This window comes from Tenrec ecaudatus, chromosome 18, assembly GCF_050624435.1.
Source record: "Tenrec ecaudatus isolate mTenEca1 chromosome 18, mTenEca1.hap1, whole genome shotgun sequence".
NCBI lineage: Eukaryota > Metazoa > Chordata > Mammalia > Afrosoricida > Tenrecidae > Tenrec > Tenrec ecaudatus.
The window spans coordinates 8,238,858-8,263,330 of NC_134547.1; the positions used below are offsets into that span (position 1 = coordinate 8,238,858).

At 55.5% G+C, this 24,473-nt stretch overlaps 2 protein-coding genes across 7 annotated transcripts; one reads left to right on the top strand and one right to left on the bottom strand.

Annotated features, from left to right (window-relative positions):
• Window positions 1–9: 9 nt before the first annotated feature.
• On the bottom strand, window positions 10–10,920 carry PRRG2 (proline rich and Gla domain 2). 3 transcript variants are annotated; one of them, XM_075536936.1, is made up of 9 exons: window positions 10,596–10,920; window positions 10,026–10,088; window positions 9,708–9,785; window positions 7,194–7,291; window positions 6,630–6,805; window positions 6,080–6,119; window positions 3,580–3,715; window positions 1,034–1,162; window positions 10–713 (listed from the first exon to the last, which is right to left on the bottom strand). In XM_075536936.1, exons 4-9 carry the CDS (start codon window positions 7,276–7,278, stop codon window positions 692–694), a joined length of 588 nt encoding a protein of 195 aa, XP_075393051.1. In that variant the 5' UTR covers window positions 7,279–7,291; window positions 9,708–9,785; window positions 10,026–10,088; window positions 10,596–10,920; the 3' UTR covers window positions 10–691. The 3 variants fall into 3 exon arrangements, with proteins under 3 accessions (XP_075393051.1, XP_075393052.1, XP_075393050.1); XM_075536937.1 differs by lacking the exon at window positions 10,026–10,088; XM_075536935.1 differs by having other exon boundaries at window positions 9,708–10,088; window positions 10,596–10,632.
• NOSIP (nitric oxide synthase interacting protein) lies at window positions 10,654–22,656 on the top strand. 4 transcript variants are annotated; one of them, XM_075536932.1, is made up of 9 exons: window positions 10,654–10,753; window positions 17,613–17,683; window positions 18,043–18,148; window positions 19,354–19,435; window positions 20,424–20,583; window positions 20,666–20,784; window positions 20,908–21,095; window positions 21,174–21,282; window positions 21,748–22,656. In XM_075536932.1, exons 2-9 carry the CDS (start codon window positions 17,614–17,616, stop codon window positions 21,817–21,819), a joined length of 906 nt encoding a protein of 301 aa, XP_075393047.1. In that variant the 5' UTR covers window positions 10,654–10,753; window position 17,613; the 3' UTR covers window positions 21,820–22,656. The 4 variants fall into 4 exon arrangements, with proteins under 4 accessions (XP_075393047.1, XP_075393048.1, XP_075393049.1 ...); XM_075536933.1 differs by having other exon boundaries at window positions 10,721–10,753; window positions 17,545–17,683; XM_075536934.1 differs by lacking the exon at window positions 10,654–10,753 and adding an exon at window positions 10,776–10,916.
• Window positions 22,657–24,473: the final 1,817 nt, after the last annotated feature.

The following is a 24,473-nucleotide window of genomic DNA, read 5'->3' on the forward strand; positions in this document are numbered from 1 at the left end:
CGGGGTGTCTGGCTGCGCTCCGCTTCCTCCCACAATCCCGTGCAAAGGCAAAAAAAAAAAAAAAGAGAGAGAGGGAGAGGAAGAGAGCGCGCGCAAGCAGGGCCTGGGGGTGTAGGGCGCAGCGTTTGCACTGAGAGGCAGCTCCGCCGCGCTCAGAGGCGACCGGGAACGCGGCTACGCTTTTCTTTTTCCGTATTGTTTCGGCTTTTGAAGTCTTTTTTTTCTTCCCCTAAATGGTCTTTATTTGGGAGAACAGCTTCAATCCAGTCTCCACCCCCATCCCCGAGGCAATGGGAGAGAACCTTGTTGCTAGTATGCGCCCCCGACCCCCTTTCTTTCCCCGGGTTGTGAAGCACCCCTGGGCGCGTGTGCGTACATGGGGCTCTGCTTGTGCGTGGCCCGTGGGACTGGAGGGCGACGGCTACGGGTCACAGCTGCCCACACAGAAGTCCGCAGAACTGGTCCGTGCGCCAGGGTCCGAGGGCGGGGCTGGTCGGTGCCAGCGATCAGAAGACCGTGGGGGCCCGCTAGCCTGAGACAAGTGTGAGTCCGTTCGGGGCGAGTGTCGGGCTCGAGCTAGACGACCCTTCCTTCCACGCCCACCGGCTCGGCCCGGATCTTTAGAGATTTGGAAGATTCCGGAGACGGGAAGAACCGGGCGGTCCAGGGAACCCGGCTCTGAAACTGCTCTTCAGTCTTGAGGCCTCCTGAGGCTGTGAGGGGAGGGGCATAACGGAGAGTCAAAGACCCGGCTGTTCTCCCCCCCGCCCCTCCCCATCAGCCAGGACCACGCCCACCCATCCTGGCCGCTTTAGCCAATCCCAGGGCTCTCTGGGCGCAAGCCCCACCTTCCTAATGCTCCGCACTCAACGCTGGGCCACGCCCCTAGACCATCGCGTCCGCCCCGTCCGCCTAGGGCTCCAGGCCCCGCCCCAGACAACATACCCGACGTTCTAAGTCCCGGCCCCACCTCCCACGTAGCCCTCCGCCCCCTCCCGAGCCCCGCCTCATGGACAGAAACCCCGCCCCGTACCTGGTGTAAGGGGGTGGAGGTGCGTCGTGTACCCCGGAGGCCTCCAGGGCCTCCTCATAGGTGGGGAGGCCTGGAGGTGGGGGTGGGGGCAGGGGCGTCGGCGGGTCCAGGGGGCTGATGAGCACCACCCTGGGGGCAGAGAGGAGGTGCTGTTAGCCAGGAAAGTCTCTGGACAGACAGACTCAGGGGAAGGGGGTTGGATCCGAATAGACAAGACTGCAGGGGGCAAAGGGCTGGAGGTGGCAGGCATGAGAAAAAAGAAGGGTCACCTTCAACTCAGCCTGCCCCAGAGAAAGGCCAGGCAGGCGACCACGAGGGCAGACAGCCCTGCCCACGCAGACACCCAGACACCGACAGACAGAGAAACAGGCACATGCAGATGCCAACGCAACTAGAAGTAGTCTAGCTGCAGACATCTCCCAATTCCTCCATCGCATGGCAAGCCCCTGACCCATTCTCTCATGCTATCATACATTCGCTCCCACCCTCTCCCACCGAGAGGCAGACTAAGACACACACAGACACACACACACACACACACACACACACACACACACTGCAGAACCCACACGCCACAAAGGAACAAAACCCCAGATAAACAACAAATACCTTTAAAAAACATTTAAGTCGAAGGACCCCTTGTAGCTTAGTGAATTACATGCGGGGCACCTGCTGATCCCAAGGTCTATGGTTTGAAAACACCTCTAAGGAGACAGGCTTTGACGTTGGCTTCCAGAAAGACTGACGGCCTCAGCATCCACTTGATGGCCGTGAGGCTATCAAACCAAACCAGCTCCCTGCCTCCGAGTTAATTCTGATGCATCACGACCCTATAGGGCAGGCTAGAACTGCCCCATAGAGTTTTCTGGGCTGTAAACCTTATGGGTACATTTGGATCGTGGTGCCGGAGAATACTGGACGTACCACAGACTGTTAAAAAGGATACACTTATCGGTTTTGGAAGAAGTATTGTGGGAGCGCTCCTTACTGACAGAGGCCAGGATGGTGGGACTTGCTCGTACCTACTTTGGACAGAAGGTCAGGAGAGGACAGTCCCTGGAGAAGGACACCATGCTTGGTAAAACGGAGGGGCAGCGGTAAGGAGGAAGGCCCCCAAGGAGCTGGACGGACACAGTGGCTGCAACAGCGGGCTCAGGCACAGGACACTGGGTCAGAACCAGCTCGATGGCACCTAACCACCCCTGGAGCCACTGGGCAGCTTCGGATTGCAAATCTCTAGGGCTGGAATTGAGCGCTTTAACCATTGTGTCCTTAGGGCAGGTTGACATAAGGCAAAACTGAGCCAACAGTGACCCTTGTGGTCACTGTGGTGACCCCGTAGGTCAGAGCAGAACCCCCTCTGTGGGTTTCTGAGGCTGTCAGGGTTCATAAAGGCTGGCTGCCACATCTTGCTCCCTCAGAGCAGTTGGTGTGGGCTCGAACTGCCGACCGTAGGGTTAGCCGCCCAGTGGTGACCTCACAGCACCATCAGAACTCCTAAGGGAGGGTCCCTTAGAAGTATGCCTTAGGCAATAAAACCTATAGTCCTGGAGTCCACTCTGACTCCTGGCGACCTTGAGGTTTCCAAGGTGTTTGTAAGTTCTTCATAGCAGTGGCTGGTGGATTAGAACCGGCGACACTGCTGTTGGCAGTCCAAGGTTTACCCAGCATGGCCATGACGGCTCCTTATCCCATGCACCAGCTGAGCTACTATTTTGAAGCAGATGGTGGCAGCAATTGTACAATTGTGCTTGATCTAATGGAATCACGGACTGTTAGATCTGTAAGGGCCCCAATAAAATGATTCAAAACAAAACACTGCCCTTAAAGGGGGAACCAATTACGAGGATCTACATATAACCTCCTTCCTGGGGGATCGACAACCGAAAAGTGGGTAAAGGGAGACGTCGGACAGTGTTAAGATATGACAAAATAATAACTTATAAATTATCAAGGGTTCATGAGGGAGGGGAAGAAAATGAGGAGCTGATACCAAAGGCTCAAGCAGGAAGCAAATGTTTTGAGAATGATGATGGCAACAAATGTGCTTAACACCATGGATGGATTGTTATAAGAGTTGTACAAGCCTCCAATAAAATGATTAAAAAAACAAAACACTGCTCTTGACTCAGTTCCAATTCATAGCAACCGTAAAGGACGAAGTAGAACTGTCCCCTGTTATGGGAGCAGACAGCCTCATCTCTCTCCCTTGGAGTGCCTGGTGGTTTCAAACTGTAAACCTTGTGGTTAGCAGCCCAACCTGTAATCAACAAACCCACTGTGGCTCCTTATTTCTACTTTTAAAAAATATAAGGTTTTTATTATGTATCTGGTATAGACAGACAGGCAGACACAGCTCCCTCACACAACCACAGTGACATAAAGATATTCAGCAGATGCCACCAGCAGGCACAGTGCACACAATGTCCCCTCAGGTCTTTCTTGGTGCCCACCAACCCTTAGCCCATTCTGCAAGTAGACCCTCCAGTCCACTGGCTCTCCCTCCCCTCTTTCTCCCCACCCCAGCCTCCCCAAAGCCCCCTTACTCTTGAGGACTGGACTGCCGGTTTCGGCGCCTTCGGTAATTCAGATACCAGAGAGCTCCCAAGCCAGACAGGATGATGATAAGAAAACCAGAGGCCAGCCCCACTGCCAGGCCAGCGATGTCCACACGTCTGCGCCCTGAGGGGCAGGGGAGAGAAAGTCACTGCCTCAGGGGACCACCCCCTCCCAGAAACACACCCCATGCATTACCCGAACATCCAGTATCCCTGCTTCATGTCCTCAGAAAGGGCTCTGAAGTCAGGGAGGGCGGGGGGGTGGTGGGGGGTGGGGGGGGTGGTGCACTTCCTAGCCGTCAGACCTCAAGCAATTCACCGTACCCACTTCTCTGAAATGGGCTTGCTGCTCTGAGAAATGGGAACGAGATGGATGGGCTCACGGACTGGGGGGACATTTCAGTGACATCAGCTGTATCAAAGTATAAATGGATTGTGCACAGATCGCAAGGACAGGGGGCCTGTGGCCTGTGTCACTGTCTGCTGACCATGGGCTCAAGCTTCGGAATCATTGTGAAGATGTCCCAAGGCGGGGCTAAGATCGCAATGGCTGGCACCCAACGACAGCATGGTCCAGGAAAGGTTTGGGGTGCATGTATAGGAAAGCAGAGACAACCTCTGGTTATTCCTATGAAATTCAAACTCGATGGGGTGGGGCGCACAGGACCCAGCTCTTAAATTCAAACACACCACCTAACCGCTGCACGCCCGAGGCTCCTCCCTCTACGGGCCAACCTAGTTTTTTTTTTTTAGGATGCTTTGCTTTATAGCGCTTCGCAGACGCTGCGATTTTCAGACCTTGGAAGCCCGTGGCCACCCTGCTCCCCCAGCAAGTGGCCGCGTGCCCAACAGCAGATGCCCCATTCAACTCTAGTTGTGGTCCTAGCATAAAAAGGGCCCAGTGCGAAGATTCCCAAACTTCCGTGGCCTACAGCCCCATTTTCAAAAACAAAAAAACTCGCAGCCCCTTGGGCAATGCCAAACCTAACCTTCATGGGATTGAGGGATCGCCCATCATTCGGGATGAAAGAGGAGGGATCGGCTTTTGCGGAGCTCCCCTAGCCCTGGGATCTATGGACATGGACGCAGTGCCAGCCTCTCTCTTCTCCCAAGAACAAAACTCACTGCCATCGGAGTGTAACGCCGATTCACAGCGACCCCACAGCTGGGGTAGAACTGCCCCTGTGGGTTTCACAGCCTCTTTCTCCAGGAGCAGAGCGGCTGGTGGTTTCGAACAGCGGACTGGGCCATTAGCAGCCCAGCAGGCTACCCACGGCACCCCCCAGGGTGGATACCTCTTGTTTTATCCTGGATTGCCATCTCTCTTATCAAAGTTTTTAATTGGGGGAGGGACAGGGGCAGGCACTTAATTCCCCCCCCCTGAAACGTGGGGGGGGGCGGTCGGCCAAATGAGTTGGGGGAATCTATGTGACAATGAAAACTCCTGCGAAGAACTGCTTTGGGAGGTGCAGGCTCCCCCCCCTTGCCACCCCCCACTTCCCATCCCCTCCAGTAGTAACCCAAAGCCTCATTTCTAAGGAAATGAGGAGCCAGGGCAGGTGGGCGGGGCGCTCAGGCTTGGTGCGGCCTTGATAGGCGGTTTGGGTGGGCTTTCTTTGGCCTTTATTTCCTCCAGCCAGGGCCCCTGGGCTTTCTTAAGCCCCCTTAGCAAACTAGCCTAGACAAGGCCCGTCCCGCGGACGCAGACAGGACCCTTGTCAGGTAGATGCAGGGTGGCAGCAGGCCTCTCTGGGCGGGTAGTGGAAGAGGGGCCGCCCCTAGCAACCAGGAGCCAATGTGAGCAGAGCAACCTGGAACTAGGGCCTGTTGCTAAGGTGCATTCCCCCCTCGCCCCCCTGCAAGCAACCATGCCAAAAGGGGGTGGGGCATCTGTGCCGGGATGGGGACGTGTGTGTGTCTTTTACAGTGGGCAGGAGGCCTTGGGTCTTTGGGCCTGACTAGGCCTGGTTGCTAGGGAGAAGGCCCCCTTAGCAACCAGGCCCAGACTGGATGGGGCTGTGGGGGAGGGGAAGCCAGCTAGCCAGGTACTTCCTCAGACTGGCCTGGCCAGCCCTCGTTGCTAGGGAGCAGCCCCCCTTAGCAACAAGGCTGCAGTCACCGGGGGAGGCCTCAGAACTCAGAGGGGAGGGGGTGGACTGGTCAGGTAAGGATGCCCCCGGCTTGGCCAGTCTCCGTTGCTAGGGAGCAGCCCTCGTTAGCAACGCAGCTGCCTTGGGGCTGAGGTGGCAGAACACCAAAAGGGTGGCTCTGGATGTCACCTCTCCCTCAACCCGGCCACAATTCCCTGGATGAGGGGCAGGGGGTGGTCTCAGGCAGGGAGCGGGAGGCTTTCCACAGCCCCATTCTGGAATTCAATTCAGGGAGTGTGGTCTTGGGAAGGCAGACATCCTAGGGGGATGGGGACCCTGGTTTGGTCTCCATGGAGAAGGGGTAGCCTTAACTGAGCAAGGTGAGGGGGGGCACTCACCTCCTTTGCCATTGTGGGTGTAGGTTTCCCAGAAGCGCTCCTGGAAGGAAGTGGGGGTTAGGGGTGGGGAAGCACATCAGTTGGGGACTCACCCAGCTCATACCAAACCCAACTCCCTGCCCTGCTGATTCACAGTGACCCTATAGGGTGGGGGTCCCACTGCCCCTGTGGGTTTCCGAGACTGTCTCTCTTGACTGGAGTCAAAAGCCATTCTCCTGGAGATCCAGCTAGGCAACACCCAGCAAAGCCCTAACGCCCAACTCAGTGCCCTTGAGTTGACTGAGACCCCCTAGGGACTCTACAGGACGGAGCAGGAGGTTTCCAAGACTGTGAACCCTGACCCGAGCAGAGCAGGCAGCCTCAGCGTTCTCCCAGGGAGAGGCTGGGGGGAATTCAAACCGCTGACTCCAAGCAATCAGTCTAAGGTATGACCCACCATCAGGGCTGGAGAACACCGCCACCCCGGCCCCCTGGGAGGCGGGAGTTGAAAGGTCTGGAGGATATGGAGAGCCTGGGGCCCCAGGGTGCACCGCAGCGTCTGGAGCCTCACTGTCAGTGTGTTGTCCTCGAAGACTTCCCGGGCTTCCTCCCAGGAGCACCGCTCTTCGATGCACTCCCTCTCCAGGTTCCCTGGTGTCAGCAGCTCCAGGTCCCAGTGATTGGCTCTGGGCACTCGCCTGCGGCTGCCCAGGAAGCTCTGGGCCTCTGGGGTATCCAGGAAGACTTCTGGGCTCAAAGGACGGACAGGAGGGGCAGAGAAAGATGGGGAGGGTCCTTAAGACTGGGGACATGAAGGAAGTGGACTGGTGATGTATGGGGGACCGGAGATGGAGATGTAGGGGCCTGAGTCTGAAAGAGGAGAAGCTGGGGGCCTGGACTCCTGGGTCTGAGGGAGGAGGAGGTTGAGGACCAGACTTCCAGGTCTGAGGGAGGGGCAGGGGGACCGCCATTGAGGAACCTAGACTCTTGGGTCTGAGGGAGAGAGGGCTGGAGGTCGAGACTCCTGGGTCTGAGGGAGGAGTGGGGTGGGCGCCTGGATTCCAGACTGGTGTTCTGGAACAGGGTAAGATTAGCACCACCTGGACCCCCAGCTCTTTCCCCCAAAAACAGTCACCTTGATCGTGCTCCCCACTGGGAGAGGTGTCCAGGCAGGTGGTCAATCCCAGGTACAGCAGCAGTAGAGAGGGGTGGCCCCTCATATTTTGTGGACACCTAGAACCAGGTGTGGTATAGTTGGTCAGCCTCTGGGGACCAAAGCAAAGTCCTCCTAACCAGTCTAGCCCAGCCTATTCTGTGCTGGCTGCTATTCCAAGCTGTTCACGGACAACCCAGACCAAACTCACGGCCAGCCACTTGCGGCCGATTCATAACACGGCGTAGAACAGCCCCTGTGGGTTTCCAAGGCTGTAAACTGTTCAGGGGAGTAGGTAGTCCCCGTTTTGTCATTCCTCCTCCTTGGAGAGGCTGGTGGCTTCAAACTGCTGACCTTGCAGTGAGCTGCCCAACACTTAACCACTACCACCCCACAGGGGTCCTGATTTGCACAAGACTCCGATTACTATGCCCATTTTACAGAGGGGAAAGCGGATGGGCCGAGGAAGTACCGTGTATACTCGTGCATAAGCTGAATTTTTCAGCACAAAATATGTGCTGAAAAACTGGGATTCGGCTTATACACGGGTCAGTGGTACCCCAGCGAGGTGTAACATCTCACTGCCCACCCCCCCTCCCCAGGTAACGGGATGAGCGCCTGTTAAGGGTGATTGCCATTTCTCCGCTGTTCATTCAAAGTCCCCCCCACCCCTGACACTGCAGGGCTTTGAAGATTTGTTTACTCACATCTAACCAATCAGAGCCGTCCTATGACGTGTATCTTTGAATAAGCCTTTTAAAGACCGTGTGTAAAGGATGTGGCATGAATGGATGTCATCTGGTCAAGCCCGACTAACAAAAGGAGGAAATCTCATGAAGCCTGACATAGAGTTAATAGCAAAGTGGGTTCGAGATGCATGGGAAGACATTCCAGAAGTCATGGTGCGACGTGCCTTCCAGAAATGTAGTATTAGTAATGCTATGGATGGCAGTGAAGACTGCGCTTTGTATGAAAATGACAGCAGTGGTGGTGATGACGGCGATCTCAGTGAGGACAGCGTCTATGATGACCTCACACCAGCTGAAGCTCTGCATTGGGATACGGATGGTGATGAGGAATCCAGTTTTGAAGGATTTTAACTCTTTACATTTTTGCTTGGTTGCTGATTGAGCTCGGGGAACAGTACTCTTAAGGTATCATTGTTGATACCTTATTGTTTTTGTTGAACCTATTTTCCACTTACTGTGCTGGTTTACGAATGTTAAACGACTTGTCTTTTTATTTATGTTTTTATTTAAAATAAATATTTAAATACATTACCCCACTGATGTCTCAATTTTTAGTAATTTTATTTTCATTTGTTTTGATTATTGAAACTCACCAATAGCTTCTACATTTTCCACCCTAGGCTTATACTCGAGTCAATCAGTTTTTCTGGTTTCTCAGGTAATAATTAGGTACCTCGGCTTATACTCGGGTTGGTTTATGATTGAGTATATGCGGTAAACTAGCTTGCCCAAGTTCATGCTGAAGTGTTTTGCAAGTAGAAGAGACATGCTCTGAGTGATCTGGGCAGTGGGCCTCCAGTGCTGGTCTTTCCCTGCAGGGAGTTAGAACTTAAGCTCCTCAGCTGGTTGTGGGGGGAGGTCAGATGTTTACAGACATCCCTGAAGGCAATCGCTGCCAGACTGCTGTCTTGCCCCACCACAGGGATGGGCCTGCTTCCTGCCACTGGGGACAATGGATTACTTCTCCCTGAAGCTTGCAACCATTAGCTTGGTTCCTGTAGGTGGGGTTTACACCCTACTGATAATGGTTCTTATGGCGATCCAGCTGCCATCCTGACTCTGGGATCTGCCCATCTTGCCACATGTGTATCACCAATCCCTCCTCTTCCTATTGCGTGGATCCCCCTACCTAGATCACCCTCTTCCATTACTGTATTACCTACAGCACAACCCCTTCCTGTAACGTATGTCTTCACCTGTAATTAGGGGGCTTGCATGTCCCCAGAGAATATAAAAGCCTTGGTTAGCATTAAAGATTCTCTCTCTCCCTCCATGTGGGCCACTAAGGGGGGCTGAGGTGAGCATGCTACCATGAATTGTGTCTGACTCCATTTATTTCAATATTTCTCTTCTATCTCTCATGCTCTCTATAACTTTACTATAATCTTTACTTATTATCACTGTACAATTGCACCTGCCGGACCCATGATGATGTTAGGGGCTGGCTTCCCCTGGCAGCTGGTAATGGGAGTCCTGGCAACCTCCACGCAGTATGTACGGGTCCACCCTTCTCTGAGATCACTACCACATCCACCCACAGAGGGCAAAGACTACGGGAGAGACAGAAACAGAAACCCAGCAAGCGCTCCCAGTTCCAGGGGAACGACTGATGGGGGTGGGTGGTGGGTGGGATGGGGGCAGCTGTCCTGGACAACTGGGCCAAGAGCCTGACACTTCTAAGTCCCAGGAGGGCAGAGAGTCAGGTCACCAGGGTCCCTAAGGCAGGTTCTGCCTCCAGGATACTCACCTGCCCAGATCTGTGAGCACTGTCCTGTCCACTTCGATCCGGAGAGGGGGGCGGGCCTCCTTGGGCAGCTGTGGCCAGCTGTGAAGGGGAGGAGGTGGGGGGGGGGGATAGGCAAAGGAAAAGGGAGAGGGAGGAAGGGTGACCCCCCCCTGTTCCTAGTAACCTGAGTCTGGCTTCTGGCTGAGGGGCGTGGCTTACTATTTACCTGCCCAGGGCGGTACTCAGGAAAGGGACAATGTACTTAAAGGGACCTTCGATGAAATGCCTAATGTCAAGAACCCCACAGAGAAAACGGGGTCTTTGGCACCTTTGGAGTACCTAAGGGAATTGCATACGCGTCCCCCGCCTTCCGTCCTGTCACCGTCCAATCGCCTGGCTGAGCTAAAGAAATAAAATATTCAGGTTTTGTTATTATTTTTATTAAGAGTATTGTTTTAGGTATCTAGAGACTGACGGGAACTGAGTGGCCTGGTCCCTGGGGATAGCTGGGCGGTGCCGTACTAAATTCCTGTTTTCTGAGTGTGATTTGAACGGCTTTGATGTCTGCGTTTCTCAATGACTCCCGTCTACTAAATGGGAGTAAGGACATCTTGCCCCTTCAATTGCCCCTTCAGATGCAGCAAAAACCATTAAAAAGTGGATGATATATACATATACATATATGCATATATATGTAGGAAAGTGGGCTGCCCCATCTCTGAGGGGGCCTGTAATTCCTTAAACTCGGGTTTAGGATCAAACAGGAAATCGCCCGCCCAGTAAAATGCGTAGTACTACTGCTGAAAGGTGCCTCGAATACTAATAAACGCGGGCTTTCGGTACCGACCGGAACCCTTTGAGTGGGCGCTCACGTTTCCGGAGGGAGGAAAAGAAGAAGAGAGGACTTACCCAGCCCGATGAAGTACCTCCGCCACTAGGGGCGAGTTCACTTCCGGAAGCTGCTGCCTGGCGGAAGTAGGCGGGGCGGAGGAGGGGGAAATCGCGCTCCTTTCCGGTGGTTGGGCACAGTCGGAGAAGCGACGAAGGGACGCACAGGCGGGTGTGAGGTGAGTTCCAGATGCTGATGGGATAGTGTCGCTGGGATTGCCTTCCTCGGGCTCCGGTCCTCCGGTCCTGATGGAGACCGGGATTGCTGAACACGATCATTAATAGAGCGTTCCCGGCGTCGCAAGTTCGTAAAACAACTACACCTCCCAGCATGCCCTGAAGGTAGACGGACTCCAGTGGGCCGGTCGTAATCGAAATGTATCATGGGAGTTGTAGTTCGGTGTGGAAAATGGCAACGGGCCGGGGAAAGGGCAGTGGGAGACCCAGGGCTTCAAGGATTCGCCGTTGAGGAAGAACGCCCTTCTTCTTGGTCAGTTTTCCGGACTGTGATGGGGCCAGCAGGCGATTCAGGAGGAGGGCCGGACTGTGTAGTGGCCACCCCCTCACGTCCTGATCGTGCTGTAGGCCGGTTCGTTGTGAACTTGGGTCTTGAGGGGTGCTCTCAGTGCATGCTCTCAGTCTTCTTTATTGAAATGCTTCTGGCGCCGTGGGTTAAGCGTTGACGCTGATGGTTGGAACTCAGCAGCCACTTCGCAGGACTAAGAGGGGGCAGTCTGCTTCCAGCACAGCCCCTGGAACCCCGATCAGGGTCGCTATGCTGCAATGTGGGTGCGGTATAACATGAAAATATTCAAACATCCCATGAGACAAAAGAACTTGCTAACTGCAGAGATGGGTGTTGCAAACCCACCAAGCGGCTTCGTGGGAGGAAGATGAGGCTGCCTGCTCCCCTAAAGGTTTACACTCTCAAAAGCCCAGAAGTAGGCAGCTGTCAGAATCATCTCCATGACAGTGGATTTGGAATCTGTGTGGAAACGGGCGCTGGTGGTGCGGGAGGTAAAGCACCCACCAGGTTGACTGGGAGAAGCATTAGGAAAACCCTGGATGGGCGGGTTTTTCCATCAGGGAGAGTCACCATCAGTTCGAATGGACTGGGTTTGGGAGGCTTTCCAGGAGCCAGGTCTTCCTCCCACAGAGTGGCAGGTGGGCTCAGAGGGAGCACCTCTGGGTTAGCAGCTTACCTGTTTGTGGCCCCAGCACCCCTTTCCCAGCGCTCAGACTTACAGACTGTCTGCTTCCCCACACTAGCTGAATCGTGTTTTTAAACAAACACAAGCATATGAAAGGCTTTCCCAGCCTTTGGCACTTCACTGTTAAAAATGTCAGGTTGCTGGTGTCAAAAACAACAACAACAAAAAAGGGTGGGGTGGAGGTTTCCTTACACAGGAGACCCTGGGTGGGACAAATAGTGTAGCTTACTAACCCAAAAGGTTGGGAGTTTGAATCCATCCCTTAAACACATGGGGGAGAAAAACAAAGGCCATTTTCAGCTGAAAGATCACAGTCATTGAATAGTGTGGAATGCGCTTCTACCCGGACACACGAGTTGCACTCGACCACAACTGGTTGGGGGTTTTCTGATACAACCCTAGTTTCACGATGACACTTTACAGAAACACTGAGCTCCAGGCTCGGGGAGGGGGTGTCTGCGGGAAGAGAGGACTACTCCTTCAAAAACAAGCCACAACCCAAACCAATGGTACCCTTGATGATGCATCTCATAGCAACCCAATGGTACCCTTGATGATGCATCTCATAGCAACCCAATGTTTACCCTTGATGATGCATCTCATAGCAACCCAATCGTGTCCTTGATGATGCTTCTCATAACAACCCAATGGTACCCTTGATGATGCATCTCATAGCAACCCAATGGTGTTCTTGATGCGTCTCATAGCAACCCAATGGTACCCTTGATGATGCATCTCATAGCCACCCAATGGTACCCTTGATGATGCATCTCATAGCAACCCAATGGTGTCCTTGATGCATCTCATAGCAACCCAGTGGTACCCTTGATGATGTGTCTCATAGCAACTCTATAGGACAGAACAGACATGCTCCACAGGTTATCCGAGACTGAGGCGCTTCAGGAAAGCAGCCTGCCACTGCTTTCTCCCACCGAGCAGCTGGTGGGCACAAACTGCTGGGCCTTGGTTGGCAGCTAAGGACTTTGGCCATGACACTCCAGGGGTCCTTATCGGTAGTCTATTGTTCCACATGTATCCACACAAATCCCGCGATTGTCTCAAACCTACCTTTTTGTCTTGGTTGACTCAGGGCGTTCATGTTGGTTTGTCTGAATTAGAAGTCAGAGCATTTTCACCACCACAGAAGGAAACGCTGTACCTATCAGCAGTTCATTCCCTGTTGCTCCTTACCCCCCAAGCCTCAGGAAACCACTAATTTACTTCTTTCTATCCAGGTGTGCCTGTTCTGGGTGTTTCATATGAAGGGAAACATATGTTGCGTTTTCTGTCGGACTTCTTTCACTCAGCACGAGGTGTCGACACTTGTGGTACAATGGATTGCTTCTATATGGCATTTCTAGCCACAGTCTCATGATGGCCATCACATGATTAGATGGGGCTATGCAGTTAAGGTGCTTGTGGTCCATCAAGGGAATTGACAGCTTGTTCATATGAATCAGGTATAGGGCACCCATGTAGGAGTGGGGCCATGCAAATAAGGCTTAAAAGGAGTCATCCCAGAGGTGGACAGGAAGTACTTCACCACTGCTAAGAAAGAAGAGCTAAGAATGGGGTTTGTCTTTTGGACCCAGGGTCCCTGTGCTGAGAACCTCTTAGACCCCAGAGACAGCTATACTACCAGGAGGTGTGAGAGCTGGAAAGAAGCAGAGGCAGCCTGAAGGCTCTTAGCCCCTCCTCTCTCCCCTCTTTCTCTGAGTCAGTGAGTGTAGATTTCTCACTCCAGGGGTGTGGGAAACTGAGAACCGGGAAGAGAGCGTATGGACAAATTCTCTACGCTCATAGTGAAGGAGGCTGGGAAGCTGAGACTCTCGTGGAGGGAGGCCTGCACGCTTGTGAGTTGAAGATGAATCCCAGCCACATTCTCCCAACTGAAGTTATTCCCCACAGTGTGCCCCTGTCATAATGCCAATTTTAAGTTGGTGCCTGCAGTTTTAAGATGCTTGCTACTACGGGATGTGCTTGAAGGTGATCTGCCTGAAGATTGTTAGCCATCAAGATCGATCACCCCACCACACCCTAAGTATGGCCCACTCCCTTCTGATAAGGATCATAGATTGCTTCTCTGCAGGAGGGCTCAGGGACACTTAGGGTCAAGCAAGCTCAGAGAGGACCAAGGTGAGGGGGCCATCTTAACTCTAGGACCCACCCATCTTGCTTCATACGTGCCTTCTTGTCAGGTGTATGTCCCTGGCACATCCCCTTCCTGTCCTGTATATGCTTCTAACCCATCCCCTTCCTGTTACATATGTGTATGATGTGGCCTGCAAGCCCCAAGAGTATATAAGCCTGAGAGAACACATTGACACTCTCTGGTTGGTCTCCATGGAAGAGGTGAGCCCTTGCATGCCTCATCTGATGATGCTTTAATTACACATCCCCCCCCCCCTTTCAGTTGTGAAGGTTGTCCCCACACACAGGAGTTAGGAAGCCCGTTAGGCCATCTCCTGCTGATCTCAGGATTCTGCGGCCATCTTTTCTGTGCTTTGTTCTTCAGGGAGCCCCTGATACTTTCCTCATTCTTTGCCAACACCGAATTTCAAATGCACGACTCTTCTCTGGTCTTCCTTACGCGCTGTCCAACTTTCACATACATCCGAGGCAACTGCAAGCACCATGGCGTGGGGCAGGTCCTCTGTGCTCCTTAACACAGGAGGAAGTCTTCTACAGAAGATTTGCCCAGTGTGACCTTTGACTCACCTACTACACCCATAATCATTAGTATAGTCTGTGAGCTCTGTATGGACAGAGCAGCAACCCAGCAAGTGTGACACAGCCAGGGAGTGCTGTGGGAGGAGGGAGGTCGGGCGTCAGAATTAGGTTGGTGATGTCTGATCCGATAGGAGTAATCAGCGCTGGGCTGGTGCTGATGGTGCTTCTCCCACCGTTGTGATGTTAGAGGAAATCAGATGCCTCCACCCGACTTTTTTTTTCTTCCAAACAGCTGGTGTCAGAAGTGGGATTTGTCGCACGAGAGCTCTAGGCTCCTGGGAATAACAGACCTTTTTACAATTAAGAATGAAGGTATATGGGAGGTGAAACTTGATTCTCAGGTAGTTAACTTGGGTTGTGTGTCATGGCTGAAAGGAAAGTGACCAGTGGGGAAACCAGCTCTGTCCTGTGGGAAACAGAAGCCTATTGCTCCGTAGAATGGCGTGTGCCCGGTGAGACTCAGTCTTAGGTGCTTTGGACATGTCATCAGGAGGGACCCGTCCCTGGACATTGTGCTTGGTAGGCGGGTCAGCAAAAAGGAGGACCCTCCATGACGTGGGTTGACACAGTGGCTGCTGTGGTGGGCTCAAACATAGGAATGATTGGGAAGGTGTCACTCAGTGACGACGACAGCTTCTTTGAGAAACTCCATCCCTGCGAGTGGACCTGTGAGTTCTGTGCATCACTGCCAGCCCCGCAGGGAAATAGAGAATGCAGAGGAAGGCACCCTTGGGGTCAGAACCGGTGGCAAGGTTGGAGAGGAGGGATGTCTGGCCTCTACCTCAGCCTTGGCTCGTGGATACTGCCCTTAATGACTCTCCTCCCTCCTTGTGAAGTTAGAGGAGACTCACCATGCCTCTTTCACAAAGGCTAGTCCACGTTGGGTGCTAATGAGGGCGTGTGGCTGAACAACAGGCTCTGCTCGGATCTCTGTACCACATTGGGTTCTTCCATTGGTGGCGTGTAACTTACCACAGTGGGTCCTTCCGTCGTTGGCGTGTGACTTTGGAGGCTCCGCTTGGCAGAGTAGATCAACCCCATGTGGTTGGTGGGGGGTGGGGGGTGGAAGCAGACGGACAGGCTTGTTTCTCCCACCATGGGTTTGAACCACTGACCTTGGGGTTACCAACTATTCATGCCAGCATGGCACCCAACCCACTCATCTGTTGATGGATACTTGACTCTTCTGCACCCACCCCACCCCCCTTTTTGGCTACTGTGACCTCCCAACATTCTTTGGGACTCGTTGCCCTGATCGCTCCCTACCTGGTAATGGATGCCCACCTTTATTGCTGCTCCCCGCACTCTGGGAGGGGGATACCAACCCCAGTGTGAAACCAAGAAGCCTGGAAACCCTGGGTCTGGCCACATGACAAGCCCAGAGCTCTGGAAAATGGGTGCCCGGCGCCAAAATACCACCCCGGGTCAAGGCAGTTGACAACTAAGAATAGAGTCGGGGGTGTGTGTGGCATGAGGAGGTGACCTTCATGGGCACCATTTGACGAGGGGGCGGGGCAGGACTGGCTGGGCGGAAGTCCAGGGCCGGGGCTAGAGGGGGTGCTCTGGAAGGTACAGACCTTCGGTGGCGGGGCAAGGGGAAAGCAGGGGAGAGACAGGGTGAGCTTGGGCTTTTTGCCCAGATCAGCGGAGCAGGTTGCTTCTGGGGCGCCTTGCCTGGGAAGGGGGTCCAAGAGAATGTTCTGGAACGACAAACACATAGATCTTGTTTGGAGGCGCCCTATGGGTGAATGCGCACGTTGGTTGGAGGAGCCCCTGGTGTTGCAGCGGTTAAGCGCTCGGGTGCCAACTGCACGATTGGTGGCTAGAAACCCCAGGAGACAGTTCTACTGTGTCATGGCGGGTGGGATCCCTTCGAGTCAGAACCAGTTCAGGGGCACAAGGAGCCCCAGGGGTTCAGTTCTCAGCCACTAACTGCCAAGTGGGGGATCCATGCCCCCCCAGTGGCTCCGAGTTGTGGGCGGGAGTGGGAGAAGAGCAGGGAGGGATTGCTGACACCCGGGAACCCCGGTGGGGTAGTTCTACTCCATCTTGACAGACGGACGGCATGTGGGAACAACATACTACATACCAGTCTTCCCCAAAAGTTGGCCCACAAATGGGATTGAGACGTCATGGGGATTGCCCACGGACTTTGGAGAGCCCTCTTGCGCATTTGCCCAAGCTCCTCAGAAGGGCACCCCTAAGTCAAGCCTCCACTTAGTGTATGGAAATGCGCGCTGGAGAGGAGAAAAACAAGGAAAAGTGTCATTTGAGCCTAAGGCACCAGTCGGGGGGAGAGGGAGCTGTGTGCTTCACGTGTCTCCTGTCCTTTGTCACGTTTCTATTGTGCCCGCGGCACATGCTCACAGAGCAGATCACGGCCTCGCATGCAGACACTTACACACACATGTGCCCCCCCCCAATCCCATCCCTCTCCCACTTCCTCCCTGTGCGCCGTCTTCATACCTCCGCCCTTCTGATCTGAACTGGTTAACGGTTCTAACTCGGGGGACTACATTGAGATCCAGACCTTTAAGGGGAGGGCCACCGTCTTGGGGGACCCAACCCTTCCGCGTGGGCTGGTCTAGAACTCTGAGTTAATTTCCACATTTTTCTCCTACGCTACGAAATAAAATAAAAACCAAACTCCCTTCCGAGACTGGGGACGGTTACAAGAGTAGAAAGCCTCATCTTTCTCCCTGGGAGCTAGCTGGTGGTTTCGAACCGCGGACCTCCTGGATCCCAGCCCAATGGTAACCACTCCGCTACCAGGACTCCCCACTCTGAGCACGACCACTTAATTCATAGGAGCCTTCTGGGAGCAGCTGACGTGTTGTATTTCAGGTTTCTACCAGGAAAGGAAAGTTTGGGGGGAATTTTTAATAAAGATGAAGTTGCTGCCCAGCACCTCACCCACAGCGCCACCAGGGCCCCTTAGCGTCATCCACCCACTGTTCTCGTTTGAGCCCCTCGTTACAGCCGCTGGGTCAGCCCACTCTGCTGGCTCCCTGGTCTTCTGCTCTCCCCAGGGCAGCTCAGTGCTGAGGGGCTCCCTCTGCCCACCCGACCCGGTCTGACATCTGCCCCTTGTGCCCAGGATGACGCGGCACGGCAAGAACTGCACGGCGGGTGCCGTCTACACCTACCATGAGAAGAAGAAGGATACAGGTATTAGAGGGGAGAGCAGGCCCCACCATGCTTTGCACCACTGGCTTGGAGCTCTCTCTCTCTCTCTCTCTCTCTCTCTCTCTCTCTCTCTCTCTCTGCCAGTGCACACTTTCACGCCAACCCATTCACAGCCCACGCTCAGGCTGCCACGCTCAGCCCTAACCCTGGGGGGCTCACACATCCATTACTCACTGCCCCACTCAGCCGTTCAGCCCTCCCCCGAGCAACGCAACTGCTCACTGCTTCTTGCGGGTGAGCTGGCTCACTCCTCACCTTGCACCGTCAGTGTGGGCAAGGAGGTGCAGCACGGGCTGGGACAGGCCTGACCCTCCATCTCACCTCCCCGTCTCTGTCCCCAGCGGCCTCGGGCTACGGAACCCAGAACATTCGACTGAGCCGGGATGCCGTGAAGGACTTTGACTGCTGTTGCCTGTCCCTGCAGCCCTGCCACGACCCTGTTGTCACGTGAGCTGGGCACAGGGTGGGGAGCATGGAAATCCTGGGCAAGCCACGTGGCCCGACAGACCCTTGGTGTCCGCAGCTGGGACCTGGTTGCTATCCTTGGGCTGGTCCGAGGGCCTGGAAGAGAAGAGACAGACTGGCCCACTCCCCACTCTGCCTCCTACTGTTGGTCCTAGTATATGCTCAGTTAAAGGGTTAGAGAGAGAGCCCCAAGACAAGGCTGTCCCCTGGCTGGACACGGGGGTGGGTGAGGGGATCTTTAAGGGGTAGCCTTCGGGGCCACGAGTCACAGGAAGGACTCAGCAGAACTTGTGCTCACAGTGTCAAATCACTGCCACCAAGCCCCTGCATGGATTCTGACTCATTCTCTTCCCAAGGAGTGGCGGCTGGGCTCCAACTGCCAACCTTCCCGTTCACAGCCGAGTGTTTACCCCCCATGCCACTCAGGCCTCCGGTAATCATCATACGGAAGGCAGTGAGAGGCAGCAAAGGTCCAAGGCGCCCGGGCACAGTCCGGGAGAGACCAGGCACCAGCATCCCATGACCTGACCTCCCAGTGTCGTGCGGGCAGAACTTGTCTCTTAGCAACGAGGGTTGCCAACCTGGGACGCTCACTCGAGCCTGGTGCCTGGGCTGTGGTTAGGTAGCCGTGGAGCTGCCCACGTGAATGACCTTGGTCTCTAGCCCCTCATGTTGATACCGCATATCCCCAGGTCCCAGGTAGAGGGGGTTGAAAGGTTGCCACCCACCCAGGGGCAGGATAAGGGCCATAGCATTTTGTAGGAAGGTGCAGGGTTTGGACAGCCCAGAACCTTTTTCTGACATGTCCCTGCAAAACACCAGAAGCTATGACAAAGCTACGATTGTTAAAACGGTGTGTCTACAGCACTAAGCTGAGCAGTCAGTGCATTGGTATCTGCAGGGTGTGTCAGGGGTGCCCGGACAGGAAACCGATGTGCTGCTTGGCCCCGCTGCCCTGTAGGTGAGGCATGGGGCTGCTGACCCCAAGATTGGCGGTTCAAAACCCACCCGGCACTCCGTGGGAAACCAGTGAGGCTGTCTGCTCCTGCACAGACTGCCCATCTCGGAAGCCCTGTCTCGGCTCCACATGAGTCTGAATCAACTCAGGGGTCGTGGGTAGGTTGGTTGACTGGTTTGGGTGTTGACCTGGGCCAGACCTTTACTTCCTGCCCAACCTCTACCTGCAGCCCGGACGGCTACCTGTACGAGCGTGAAGCCATCCTGGAATACATCCTGCACCAGAAAAAGGAGCTTGCTCGGCAGATGAAGGTGACGGGCGAGGCGTGCAGGTGCTCCCGGGGCGGGTGGTGTTGATACTTGGCTCTCATCCCGAGCCCACTCTCCCTGTCCCCTGTGGACCTTTGTGCCCCTCTTCCTCCTGCCAGGAGTGCTGGTCGTCTGGCTTCTCCTGTGGGGTAAACCCCTCTCACACGTTCCCCCCCCACCAGACTTCAGCCTAGACATGGCCGCCTCAAAGCAGCCCCAATGGCGTAGTGGTGACATGGCTGGGCCTGTGACCTCAGAGACTGCAGCTCAGAGCCACCAGCCACTCCTTGGGAAAAAGATGGGGCTTCCTACTTCTGTTCCGAGCAAACAGTCTCAGAAAACCACAGGGGCAGTTCTTCCCTGTCCTATAGGGCTGCTGAGTCGGCATCGACTCGATGGCTGTGAGCCCACAACAAAAACGCAACTCCCTGCTGTCGAGTGGATGCTGAGGACAAAGCCAAGTCGCTCCTGTGGGTTTCCGAGACTGTTAGCTCTTCACAGGAGTAGAAAGCCCCATCTTTCTCCCATGGGGTGGCTGGTAGTTTCAAACCGCTGACCTTTCAGATTGCAGCACAACGTGTAGCCCCCCTGCCACCTGTGGCCCCAGGCCCTTGGTCAATGCTTTCTCAGTGGATTTTCTCTTCCCTTAAGCGGGCCTGTGGCGCTTCGTTGCTGTCAGGTTGATTTCTAACTCATAGCAACCGCCTGCAGGAGTGGGCTGGCCCGCTGGGTCTCCTAGGCCGTGTGTGTGCTCTGTGGGGGCAGGTCACCAGGTTGTTTCTTCAGTGGAGCCACTGGGGGGGGGGATTCGAACCCCCAGCCAGTGGGTTAGCAGCCCAGCGATGCTTGGGACATGAAGGGACTTCGACACGTGGCCAGGCTTCACCAAGCCTGCCCTTCAGGGCCCTCTGGGGCCTGTGAAACCCAGAGAAGCAGCAGGCTCCTTGCCCCACCCCTGACTGCCCCCCATGCCTCGCCTGCCCGCCCCCAGGCCTATGAGAAGCAGCGCGGCGCAAAGCAGGAGGAGCGAAAGGAGCTGCAGCGGGCAGCAGAGCAGGACCAGGTGCGCTGCTTCCTGGAGAAGGAGGCCACCATCGTCAGCCGGCCCCTCAACCCCTTCACACCCAAAGTCGCCTCAGGCCTTGGACCAGGTGAGCTCAGTTGGGGCGGGGCCCAACGGGGCGGGTTCCTTCCCCGGGCAGCGGCCTAAGAGCCCCTCTCTGCCACCCCCAGATGAGGCCCAGCCTGGCCCCAGCGCGGGCCCTGCGAGCAAGGACAAGGACAAGGCGCTGCCCAGCTTCTGGATCCCGTCCCTGACCCCCGAGGCCAAGGCCACCAAGCTGGAGAGACCGGTGAGCGGCCTCCCTGCGCGTGCCCGTGCCCCCACTCCCACCCTCGCAGGGGAAGCCACGGAGGCGCCCCTCCCAGTCCCGGTCCGTGCTGACCCTGCGGCCCGCTCGCTCGCCCACCCGTAGTCGCGCAAGGTGACCTGCCCCATGTCCGGGAAGCCGCTGCGCATGTCCGACCTGACGCCCGTGCGCTTCACGCCGCTGGACAGCTCCGTGGACCGCGTGGGGCTCATCACGCGCAGCGAGCGCTACGTGTGCGCCGTGACCCGGGACAGCCTGAGCAACGCCACGCCCTGCGCAGTGCTGCGGCCCTCGTGAGTGACCCGCAGGGGGGGACATGGCGTTGGGGCAGCCTGGCCGCGGACCGACCGTGGCCCCGTTTCGTATCCCAGGGGGGCAGTGGTCACCCTCGAGTGCGTGGAGAAGCTGATTCGCAAGGACATGGTGGACCCGGTGAACGGGGAGAAACTCACGGACCGCGACATCATCACACTGCAGCGGGTGAGCAGCCCAGGCCACTCTCTGGGCCCTCCCCTCCTCCCCGCCCCGGCGGGCCACGCCCCCTCCGTCGGGCCACGCCCCCTCCGTCGGGCCACGCCCCATGTTCGACCACGCCCTCACCTGGGACCTCCTCCGGGACCACGCCCCACTCTGGTTCCTGGCCGCCTGTGGCCTCAACCCAGACCAGGTCTCCCTTCCTGGGTCACAGACTCCTGTCCCCCGCGCCCATCTCACAGTCCCCCCACCCCCCTTCCCTAATGGACCACACCCCTTCTAGCCCACCCCTCGGGCCCCATTCTTCTCCAACTCAGCCTACCTTCTCTGGGACCTGCCCCTCCGCCCTTCTTTAAGGCCTCTTCTCTCCCCTCGGTGGGATGGGGGGGCAGTCCCCTCACTTTCTCATCTTCCCCTTGCCCCCTCCCCTCGCCTTTCGCCGGGTCCCTAATGCCCTATCTCCCTTGGCAGGGCGGCACCGGCTTCGCGGGCTCCGGAGTGAAGCTGCAGGCGGAGAAGTCGCGGCCGGTGATGCAGGCCTAGGGCCCACGGGTTACCAATAAAGGCGCATGGCCTCGGCCCACGTGTGGCACCTTCTTTAGCCGCGGACGCCCCCGGACCCCCCCGCGGCGCGCACGACCCAGTTCCGCGTTCCCAAGAGCTGGCACCTCTCTCGAACCGAGGTCTTGCGAGATCACCTGCCTGGTTTGAAGCTCTGCGTTTAAATTCGGCAATGGGCACCCGAGTGGAGGCCCCAGCCAGGACCGCGCAGGGGCGCCCTCCCTCCCGAGTCAGCGTGCCCCGTATTGTGCCAGCGACCAGGCGGCATCACTCACTCTGGGAAACTGAGGCTTGAGAGACGACGGGTTGCCCCTCCCATGTGTGCTAAGCCTCCCTCTCTGCCCCCCTAGAGGGGGTTGGGAAGGAAATCAGGCGAGCATTAGCCATCCAGGAAGACCTCCAAACTGGGCATGCTCCAATTCAGGCCCCAGCCAGGTGGGCAGTACACCTGGTCTGCCCAAACTAGGCCCAGGCTCATGACCCCACCCAGGTGGGTTTAGCACAGCCAATGGGGTCAGGCAGTCCTTTGAAGCACGCCTCCCCAGCCAGAGGTTTAAAATACCGTCGCGGCGGCCATAAGGTTGTTCTCTCTACCTCGCTCCAGCACCTGCTAGTGCTGTGCCACGCTCTCTCTGGCCTCAGCGCCTCACTGGGGGTGTGCTGATCCACGAGGCTGCACGAGTCCAGTTGTAAAGTTCAGCCCAGCTACCGCGCTGCTGGTCACACTTCTCTGAAAATAGCGTGTACCCTTTTGAGACTGTAAAACCTGAAACTTCTTCCCATCCTTCATAAAAAACATCCCTTGGGGTGATAAAATACCTTGGATTACGAACCAGGTTTAGGCATGAATTCTTATGGGGAGTCAAGAACCACGGTATTACCCACCCGAGAAACCTCACAGAACCAAAAAAAAAAAAAAAAAGACCATCTTAACTCTTCACAGGAGGTGAGAGCTTCATCACCGAACTAGCTGGTGGCGAGTTTGAACCACCAGCCTTGAAGGTAGCAGGTGAACTCCCAGAGGGTTTGTGGGGAGGCGCTGTGGGTGGGCTGTAACTCAAGTGACCATGCACAACGGAACAAGCAGCTCCTGATCCTGTGCCATCTTCACAATTGTTCTTACCTGTCATCCCATTGTGGCACCCACTGTGTGGAGCTGTCTGGTTGAGGAGCATCATCTCTTTCGCTGCCCCTTTCCCAAGCATGATGTCCTTCTCCAGGGGACGTGTCCTTCCCGGTGGCATATCCAAAGTACGTAAGAGGAAGTCTCACCAGCCTTACTGGTAAGGAACTGTCTTAAATCCACTTGACTAGAGAAACAAATCCACATATACACATATGTGTATAAGAAAGCTTTATGTTAAAAAGTAATTGTATATTAAGAAAACATCCCAGCCCAGTCCAGATCAAGCCCATAAGTCCAAAATTAGTCCGTATGTCCAATAACCAATGTATACATTCCTCTTCGGACTCACACACACATGCAATGATGCTGAATGCAGGAAGATCACAGGCCAGTGGGTGGGAGGTCTTGTGGAGCCAGTGGCGGTGGAAGCATCTCAGTGCTGGCGTGGGTCTCCACGTGAGTCCTCCAGCTCCAGGGCTCTGACTTCCATCATCATCGTTCCATGTGGCTTGCCAACAGGAGTATCTCACAGCGAGTGTGAGAAAGACAGGTGTTCCCAGAGTCCTCAGGAGAAGGCCATGCCTGCACAGAAGCCTCATTGGCTATGACCTGGTTGACAGGCTAGACTCCACCCCTTCGCTCAAGTTGACGGGATGATGTCACTGCCCCAGGTGCATTCTGGCTGCACTTCTTCCAGGACAGATCTGGTCAGTCCTTTGGGCAGTCCAAAGGACTGACCATATTCTTCACCAGGACCATAATTCAAACGCAAACATTCTTCAGTCAACTCTTCCTATTAACTTAAAGCCCCAGGGACGAGCAAGGGTGAGCTTCAGAGGGGGAGGAGGGGAGAGCCGGCAGATAGGAGACGCTGGAACTTGCTCCGGCCGTGGTTTTGTGGCAGAAGCAGTGCTTGACACGGTCCCTCCCCCACCCCACTTCCATCAAGTCAATTCTGGATCAGAGACCCTTTAAAGCAGCGGTTCTCAACCTGTGGGTCATAACCCTTTTGGGGGGGACAAACGCCCCTTTCACAGGGATCACTTGATTCATCGCAGTAGCAAAATGACCGTTAGGAAGCAGCAACGAAAATAATTGTATGGTTGGGGGGGAGGGGTCACCACCACATGAGGAACTGAAAGGGTCGCGGCCTGAGGAAGGTTGAGAACCGCTGCTTTAAAGGGTTTTCAAGAGTAAGTCTTCACAGGAACAGGCGGCAGCCTCTTTCTCCCAAGGAGTGACCCCTGGTGGGTTTGAACAGCTGACCTTGGGGTTAGCAACCCCGCCCGTAACCCACAATCCCTCCCCCCAGGGCTCTGACATGCAGGATGGTTTGGGAGGCAAAGGTTGGCATCTGAAAATGGAAAAGTGCTCCGGTGACTACCACGGGCCACCGCAGATGGGAACCATGGCCACATTCAGAGGAAGGATGGCCGGTGGCTTTGAACGTGGTACTGGCCTCCCACTGCGAACCCACAGTGCCAACAGGGCTCTTTGGGCCGACCACCTT

Excerpts from the sequence above, each read along its gene's own strand:
- PRRG2 (XM_075536937.1), bottom strand. The coding sequence starts at position 7,278 with ATGAGGGGCCACCCCTCTCTACTGCTGCTGTACCTGGGATTGACCACC. Across the intron at positions 6,806-7,193 it reads CAGTGGGGAGCACGATCAAG|AAGTCTTCCTGGATACCCCA; the intron begins GTGACTGTTTTT and ends CTTTGAGCCCAG. Across the intron at positions 714-1,033 it reads CCTCCACCCCCTTACACCAG|CCTCAGGAGGCCTCAAGACT; the intron begins GTACGGGGCGGG and ends CTCCCCTCACAG.
- NOSIP (XM_075536931.1), top strand. The coding sequence starts at position 10,958 with ATGGGAGTTGTAGTTCGGTGTGGAAAATGGCAACGGGCCGGGGAAAGG. Across the intron at positions 17,684-18,042 it reads TGAGAAGAAGAAGGATACAG|CGGCCTCGGGCTACGGAACC; the intron begins GTATTAGAGGGG and ends CTCTGTCCCCAG. Across the intron at positions 20,785-20,907 it reads CCACCAAGCTGGAGAGACCG|TCGCGCAAGGTGACCTGCCC; the intron begins GTGAGCGGCCTC and ends GCCCACCCGTAG.